Source organism: Camelus bactrianus, chromosome 3, assembly GCF_048773025.1.
Source record: "Camelus bactrianus isolate YW-2024 breed Bactrian camel chromosome 3, ASM4877302v1, whole genome shotgun sequence".
NCBI classification, from domain to species: domain Eukaryota; kingdom Metazoa; phylum Chordata; class Mammalia; order Artiodactyla; family Camelidae; genus Camelus; species Camelus bactrianus.
This window is the reverse complement of record NC_133541.1, coordinates 25,883,883-25,892,859: the sequence shown is the minus strand read 5'-3', so window position 1 is coordinate 25,892,859 and position 8,977 is coordinate 25,883,883. Positions and strand designations below refer to the sequence as shown.

General features: G+C 39.7%; 2 protein-coding genes across 3 annotated transcripts in view; one reads left to right on the top strand and one right to left on the bottom strand.

The window, feature by feature from the left end:
* Positions 1-45: 45 nt before the first annotated feature.
* Positions 46-8,601, top strand: RAD1 (RAD1 checkpoint DNA exonuclease). The gene is made up of 6 exons (XM_010955544.3): positions 46-183; positions 652-916; positions 2,248-2,356; positions 3,744-4,002; positions 5,873-5,971; positions 6,376-8,601. Exons 2-6 carry the CDS (start codon positions 722-724, stop codon positions 6,557-6,559), a joined length of 846 nt encoding a protein of 281 aa, XP_010953846.1. The 5' UTR covers positions 46-183; positions 652-721; the 3' UTR covers positions 6,560-8,601.
* Positions 3,350-8,977, bottom strand: part of TTC23L (tetratricopeptide repeat domain 23 like) — a 54,625-nt gene continuing 48,997 nt past the window's right edge. The window contains exon 13 of one of the 2 annotated variants that reach the window (XM_074356929.1): positions 3,350-3,487. The gene's annotated coding sequence lies outside the window, so the exon portion shown is untranslated. The remainder of the gene's footprint in view (positions 3,488-8,977) is intronic. The other variant, XR_012503784.1, reaches the window with a different exon arrangement.

The window sequence follows — 8,977 nt, the reverse complement described above, 5'->3', positions numbered from 1 at the left end:
GTCCTCCTACAGCTCTATGGTGCCTGTTTCCTGTCTCTGTGGTACTGCACGCTCGACTCTCTAGGCCTCGTCTATCTCAGTGGTGACGGGGGCGGAAGTGGCCGGCCGATCTGAAAAGAGTGGCGGGAGTCTCCCACTTTCTCTCCAATTTCCCGGGAGCTGTCTCCGGGACGCGGCGTAGAGGTAGGGTTTGGGCTTGGGCTCTCCGGATCCCGAGACTAGTAACGCGTGCGGTCCCGCGGCGGGCTGGTGAGCCGTGCTGTCGGGGAGGACTGGGGCCTGCCTCCCATCGGCTGTTCTGTTAGGGGCAAATTTAGTGACAAAGGACAGCTCCAAGCCGTCTCCTGGGATGCGTAGCCTCAGTTTGGCGTGAGGAACTGGCCCGAGTGAATGGCCGTGTTAGGAGCGTATTTTCATCCTTCACAACTTTTCGTGTGTTACTATTCCCATACTAGCGACAAGGAAACCGCAGCTTAGAGACATCAGTAGTTTCCCCCAGAGTTAGACAGTTACGTGGCAGAGGTGGGGTTCGGTCCCTGGTCGGCCGGGTTCTACCATCATCGTCCAGGCCTTTTGCACTTGGCTCCGCGCGGGTTGAGATCGCGGGCCTCGTCGGCATTGACGCGGAGTTTTATTGTCAAATCTAATCAGGTGTTTCGCGACCCGCGGGCGCGGGTGTTGGCACCGGGAGCATCCCCGGGAGCCGAATGCGCCGTGGACCATGCCCCTCCTAACCCAGCCGATCCCAGATGAGAGTGATTACAGCTTAGTGGCCAGCCTTGACAACGTCAGGAATCTCTCCACTATCTTGAAGGCCATTCATTTCCGAGAACATGCCACGTGTTTCGCTACTAAGAATGGAATCAAGGTGACAGTGGAAAACGCAAAATGTGTGCAAGCAAATGCTTTTATTCAGGTACGGAAGTAAGGCACCTTTAAGCCTGTGACATGTGATATTCTTCACCGAGGTCAGTGAATTCCGAACGTTTTAACAAACGTCATTTAAGTTGTAGAACATAATGTCATTATTTGAATTCTTTTCCCATCTTGTTTTACAGAGATAATGGTTAATAATAATGTCTAAAATATATTAAGCCAATGTATAGGCCAGTGTGAGGCCTGCGCAGGTCCCAACCTGTCTGTGGTTTGGGGTTGCTATCTGCCTCATAAAGCAAAGTAGAGGATTTGTCTTCTGGGAGGATAAGGTCGTCTTCTCCTTTGATAAAACCTCTCATATAGTTGGCTTTGGCATCTTCCGGGAGGGAGGAGTTCAGAGATTGAGGCCTCCTGTGTTTGGGTTTTCAGCTGAGATAGAGAAGACAGTGGTTATGACCAGAAAGTCCAGAGTAGGGTAGAGCTCCCTTCAGGGCTTGCCACCGTTACCCAAGCCTGGGCTTCACAGAAGTCATAGAAGTGGATTCCTTAATAATAGTAAAAGAATAACTCCCCCTCCAAATAAAAATAAAGTATAGGTCAGGCGCTCACTCTACTGAGTGTTTTATATGTTTATATATTTAATTCATTTAATCATCACAGTAGTCTTACAAGGTGGGTTCTGTTATTATTCCCACTTTACATATGTGAAAACTAAGACAGTTTTAATGGATTTGTCAGTGGTCCTACAGCTGGCAGATGGCTGAGTTGGGATGAAGACCTCAGAATATTTTTTTCCATAATAACACTTTACCACTATCTCCCTATTATTAAAAAAAATTTCCTTGCATTGGTTATAATCTACTTGTTCTTACATTGTATTATTTGTATGGTTCAGATAGGATTTCAGATTAATTCAGCATTTTTGGGGAACACCTAAGTGCACTGTATGACCTTAGGTATAGAGGGATAACTAAGACATGGTTCCTGTCCTCAGAAGAAATTGAAAACCAGTATCACTCATTAATTGTCTAATTGTTTGGCTGTTTTCCAAATGACTTTAGCTGAAGTGATGGGCACAAAAAGGAGACAAGAGAGTCACGTGGGGGATAGTTTAGATCCAAGCTAGATGAAGGATCCTTATAAAGTTTGGTATGGAATCGAAATCACTCTTACACCTTTAACTATTGAGTAGTGTTCTAATGGATCACAGTTGGAAAGCGTAAGATGTTTTGATTGGTAATCAGAAATTACTTTAATGCGTTTAGCACAATATTGTTATTTTAAAACCATTTAAAAGGGAACTCTAGAGCCTTAGTGTTAAGTTTTCATTCTTTCATGTACGTACATTTTCACATTTACTTTTTTTCATAGGCTGGAATATTTCAAGAATTTACAGTTCAAGAAGAGTCTGTTACTTTTCGAATTAATTTAACCGTCCTCTTAGACTGTTTATCTATTTTTGGATCAAGTCCTACTCCAGGTGAACCATTTTATTATCATTATAACAACATAAAAGCATTATACAGAATGGTCAGAAAAATACAGGAAAAGTTATTAGAATATAAGTAATATAAACATTTCTTTAGAAAATTAATTGCTGATTCATTTTTCATTTGCCACAGTCATGGATTCTGATTTTTCATAATATTAACAGAACATATGCTTGTGGTTCTTTTCATATTTGCAAAAGTATTTACACCCATCCATTTTTTTAAATTTACAAAGCTTTTAAGATTTTAAATTTAAACTAATCAAAAGAAGACTTTGAACATGTCTTAAATATCTTTAACATTGGGAAATATATTTTAATTGCTTCTTTTTTCTGACTTGTCCAGAATTACAGTTGGCGGCAGAGAAAAATGGAAACCAATTCTCCTGACTCCCAGTTTACTGTGTTCAAAATTTGTTTGCTTTTTTTCTTTAAGCCCTGTTTATAAATTATGTTTATTTTCCTAAATGCTTTCCTTTAAAATACTGATGTATTTTTAGGAATAGTGACTTTGGTTGCTATGGGTATAAAACTACAAGGAATCCCAAGACGAATGATTTCTTTTTCACAGGAAAGGAATCTGGATATTACTAGAAAAAATTCAGTTATGGTTCTCTAGAAAATATATTTTAATTTTGTACTGACAATTCCATTATTATTAGAATTGGCTAAAATTATAAATTTTTTTAATGCCGTGTTCCCCAGCTGGTTTTTCATAAAAGCCTCTGCCTTCCCCCATTCCTCACTGTGGTTCTCCACCCAGTAAGAGACAGGAGCTGGAAGGTCCTGTCATATTACTCCTCCTCTCTAACGGCTTGCAGTGGTAAAACCCTGCCCACCATTAACCACTCTTTTTCTCCCAATTAGATCTTAAAATCTGAGGCAATGTAAAGACTGTCTCCCAATGGAAAAGGTTGGAGGGATCCTTATCACAGTGAATAGAGTGAGGTTATAGGAAGACAGTATCGAAGCAATCCACTGTTGCACAAACTGAACCTTCAGCCATGGCATAGCCTACTCTGCAGCAGTTCTATGACACACAGTATTGGACCACGTAGATTCTCCAGCCTGACGTTGTATATGTAGAATCAACAAGCTATTTTGCAGGTGGTTTTTGGCAACCTGGAAAATGAGTTTCAAAGAGTTACATTACATTTTGTTCTGGTTCCCCAATTTCTTGAAGTTATTTTTGGAATTGTCGACACACAACTGTCATCAGGGAAGATGTGATCCCTTCTTATAAGGAGATACATACATACATGCTAGAAATTGGACAGAATAAAATACTCTTGAGGAGGGAGTTTTTTGCATTATTTGAGGAGGAGCTGAACCCAGAGCTATAAAGCCAGGCCCAAAGTGTGATTTCTTTCCATCGCAGGGACTTTAACTGCACTTCGGATGTGTTACCAAGGCTACGGTTACCCTTTGATGCTATTTCTGGAAGAAGGTGGAGTGGTGACAGTCTGTAAAATCAATACACAGGAGCCTGAGGAGACCCTGGACTTTGATTTCTGCAGCACCAATGTTATTAATAAAATTATTCTGCAGTCAGAGGGGCTCCGTGAAGCATTTTCCGAATTGGATATGACGAGCGAGGTCCTACAGATCACCATGTCTCCAGATAAGCCTTATTTCAGGTACTTGACAGCAGTTGACTCCATCTCCCTACTTACACGTTTGCTTAAGATGCAGACCTTTTATTATCCAGGTTATTAGAATTTTGAGAACTTCAGAGAGCTTTTACCTTAGCTCATACTAAGGTCAGGACCCTTAGGACCCGGGAAGATTAGCTCACTCTCCAAAGCTTCACAGGTAGTGTTGGTTTCTAGGAGAGTAGCCCCGTCTCCGAATTCACAAACTAGTGGTCTTTTCATTGTTGTCCTCCTTACTGTTGTGGGTCAGGGGGCATCGTGAGGAAAACTGGGCTTAAACTTTTGGAAAAGGTGTTCATGTTATATGGTATCTCTTTCTTTCAAGTTAGTACAGAATACCAAAGGAAGTAGGTATTTTCTAGACATGGTTCATCCACTAAGTATTTACTGATCACCTCCTGTGTGCATATTTGCCTTATTAAGCACAACAGGAAGGAACAGCTTAAAATCAAGGTGAAGAGGAAATATGTGAAACACCTCAGAGGGAACAAAATTACATGCCGTCAAATTCTAAAATAATATACATAGATCCTCAGGAACCAATAGATGAGTCCTTAGGGAGGAAAGGTCAGGATGAGCATCCTAAAAGAGGGCAGTTTTCTGCAGGAATACAATGTTAAAAGCTGTCAAGCTGCTTCTCATATTTTGGCCCAATAAATTATGAAGGGGCAGAACTCTTTTCAGGATTAGAATCAATTTGGAGAGAGAATTTAAATATTTCTTCTCTTTTGAAATATTTCATAATAGTAAAGAGTAGGAAGTTAAATACACATGATATGAGAGGTGTAACTGTTCTTTTTGTATCTGCTGTGGAAGAACGGCAGGCCCTTTTCATGGCTTAGGCAGTTAAAAATTTGGCTCAAGATTGGTTAAAATGTTAACCAAAATAGAAATCAACAGAACCCTACTTAAGCAGTGATATGAATTAAGATTCACTGAAACAAGAGTGTTCCAGAGGATCCCCATATTAAAGATCTCAGCATGGGTAACCAGATGGGTCATGGTATCTGTCATCTCCCCTGTGGGAAACTGTTTGGTGGTGGGGAACTGGAAGTTGAAATACTGTTTCTGGATGTGTTAAATGTGAGGCGCCTGTGACACTAGGCAGTAGCTGGACATACAGATCTAGAGCTCAGGAGAGAGTCTAGCCCAGAAATTTAGATTTGGGAACCATCATCATGGCTGGGCATGGACGACTTGACTCAGAGAAAGAGGTTACGTTATAAGAGAGAAAAGATGGGTCCTAGGGGAAATCAGCACATAGGTCTTCTCTCTTGTGCTAGAAGAGTACTCATCCGCCTGTTATCCCTATAGCAAGTGGTGAGTGCTTGCACATTAAGTAAACATACATTTATAAATTGCCTACAAACTGCTGATATTACCAAGCGAGGAAAACCATAAAACATCCTGATTGCAGTCTGGGATACAGAAAAGCCTTAACTGCTTAGTGTGGCAGTAAAGATAGGGAACAGGACCCCAGGCTGGCAGCTGACTTAGACCAGGGTCTTTGTCACTCGTCAACTCTACTGTTACATACTTCTCATTTAAGGGTGAGGAAAGGACAATGTCTGAGAAGAATTAAGGTAATGAAATTGAAGCAGCCCACCCCTCACCAATTCCTTTTGTGACTGATTTTTTTCAAAGCTGTTTACTAGCTGCCAGCTCTCCTATACTCCCACAGCATCCTACAGGAATCTTCATTATGTAATTGTTACCGTGCATTTTCAGCATGTGTTTACATATCTGTTTCATTCAACAGAATGAGCTTTATTAAGCAAGTGTTGTCTTTATTTGGATCCTAATGTGGCTTATTGTTGGACCAATGAATAAATGAGTTGCTCGTTTTCTACTACAGGTTATCTACTTTTGGGAATGCAGGAAGCTCACACCTTGACTATCCCAAAGATTCTGATTTGATGGAATCATTTCAGTGTACTCAGACCCAGGTCAACAGGTCAGTTCTTACTGTAAAGGTTGTCATTGGTGATGAAGGGGAGGTTAACTACCACATTTCTGTTAAATTTTTTAAAACTTTCAATGTGTTGATAAAAGTGTAGCATTTAAAAAGTAAATAGTGAACCAGAAATAGACACAACATTGTAAACTGATTATAATTCAGTCAATCAATCAACCAACCAATCAATAAACAGTAGGTTGCTGGGTTTACTTGGGGATTTTGGATTGTAATAAGGGATGAAATTTTTAAAATGAGAAAATACTAGTAAATTAGACAAGGATTTGATTTTATTCTTATATTTGCTACTTGGTAGTTGTTGGCTAATTTTTGTCCTTTCCTTGGAATTATGAGCACTGCTTAAAGTGTGTCCAAATAACAGCCTTTTATTTATTCTTCTACAGATACAAGATTTCTTTACTGAAGCCCTCTACAAAGGCATTAGTCCTGTCTTGTAAGGTGTCTATTCGGACAGATAACCGAGGATTCCTCTCATTACAGTATATGATTAGAAATGAAGACGGACAGATATGTTTTGTGGAATATTACTGCTGTCCTGACGAAGAAGTTCCTGAGTCTGAGTCTTAAGTCTGGCCGTTCCGTGTGTGTGTTTACGTACACGTTCCTGATAGGTCGTGTTCCTGCTCTGAGTGTGGTGCTCTTCATGATTTCTTACTGGATTTTCTAAGGCAAAGAAGCCTGGAAGAGACTGGAGCAAAGTCCCTGTCCCCTAATAGTTGTATTTTGTAAGTAATGTTTTCATGTGGTCACAGGTTTATCCAGTCCTGGACTGCCCTGTGGTTCTGTCTTTTGAACTCATGGGAATCATTAAGGGCCAAGATGAGTAAGTTTTATGTTTTATTCTATTTAAATTGGACCTTCCAAGAGTCTAAAAATTTAAAGTTTGATGAAGCTATATCTGAAATGTTTTTATTTATTTACTATTAGAGAAAGCAATGGCAAAGGGGCATTGCTTATTAGTTGGAATTCTAGAGTATCTATCTTAGGGCAGTGGTTCTCAAAGTGCCTAGATCACCTGGAAACTTGTCAGGATCTCTGGGGGCAGGCCAGCAATCTATAGTTTAAAAAACTTCCCTCCTGGAGATTCTGATGGATGCTAAAGTTTGAGAACCACTGTTTTAAAGAATCCGTTTTTAAAAATAGCATTTAATTGCATTGAAGTGACTACTTTTACATGTGATTTCTTCACAAATGTTAGGAAACTTAGGCATCACCAAACAAGTCTGGATAATTATATGATTTATTTTTGAAGTGTATATTTTGAAGACATCTATGTACAAGATATAAAATAGTCTTCAGAGTTAGATTTTCATCTTGTTCTGAAAACTGTTCAGTGTAGTAAATACTTATTAGATACCTTCTGTTTGCCTATAGAAGTTTCTCAACCAAACTAAGGTGTACAAAACCAGTTACTGTTTTTACACTTTCTTGGATAGTTTTCAATGAAATAATGTTTGTGGTGTGCAGATATTTGATAAAATATAATGCTAAAATTATCTACCTTGTTTTCTAGTAGAAAAAATACGTAACTAAAATGAAGTTTCTGTACCAGGTGACAACAGCTCAGTGTGTCTCAGTGGGCAGGCACTCTTGGCCTTTGGAGAGTATTTCAGCCAAGCACTGAGGGAAAAGCTCCCCCACAACAGATGCAGGCACTGCTCCCAAGCTTGCGTCCAACTCAAGCAGTTCTGGGTATCTCGCCCAGGCTGAGTACCTGATAACTAGTAAGTTTCCCAGGCAGTCGCAGGATGCCCAGCAGGTACAAAAGAGGCTGGAGTTTTGTAGAGTATGTGTTTAAGGAGGAAATGATCGAATCTACTAAATGTCAGATTTCTTTTTTTGCCTAAATAAACACTAAGAACAGAACAAATCTAAAACAATTATGAAAATATTCAATCAGTAAACATTTCAAGGACTATATTTTTCTTTAAATTTAAAATAGGGCAGTTATTTTTGGTTGTTGTTCATTGGTATGTCTGGTACCTAGAACAGTGCCTAGGATACAAAAAATATTTGTTAGATGAAAGAACCTCTACTTACAGATTATTATTCACTATTTAATTCCAATTATTTAGTTATGAATATATTTTGAACTTTGTATTTCCTAAGAGCTGAACCTATGAAGAATTTAAAATATGTATCGATTTGACGGACATTTTTGCACATTTAAGACTGTTGTTTTAGCTGCACATATCTTGAGTTATTTATAATTCAGAAGCTAATGAATTTAATTCTTTCTAAGTCACCCTAACATCAAGGTATGATTTAATAAAGTTTTCTATTTATGTGCCATCCTATTTGACCTAGGAATTCGCTGGGTTTTGTTCAAGTGCCTATGAAAGGTCAGACCACTAGGGGGAGCACTTCCCCAGGCTAAGTTCATTTCCTGTGTCACAGAGAAGACTACAATCTTATTTTTAAGATTTCGCTTTGCCATTTTGAAGTTTATCTCATATTCTTTCCAGTAAGTTTGTGCTTACCACGACTGGGTAGGTAATCTTTTCTCTGTTTTTAATTAGTTTACTCCCTTCTTGATGAGGTACTTCCACTTAGAATTAATGAGATGATTCAAAATAAATAAAAATAAAATGACTTGTTAAATTCTCCTATTCTAATCAAAATAAGTCTTGTAATACAATCATTTCCATAAGAATTAAGTAGTGCTGTGAAGAATCAGCGACAGGTGCCAAAAGGGCAGCATGGGCGTTCGCTCCAGTTTAGGGCGGTGGGGCTTCCGAACGTGTAGACTCCCTTCTCCCCCTGTCTTCACACTGCTGGCCCTTGTCCCCACCTGAAATAAAATCTGTGGGTCCTGCGAAATTGGGGACATTATATAGTATTTTCTCTTCCCCCAATCGTGCGTGAGTAGTGTTTTTATACACACATCAGGTTACACGCATCCCTGCGGCAGCTGGCAGTTTTCACAGGGGTTTCCCGCTCCAGCAGCGGACAGCCAGTGCTCTAATCAGAAGTGCCGCAGCACCG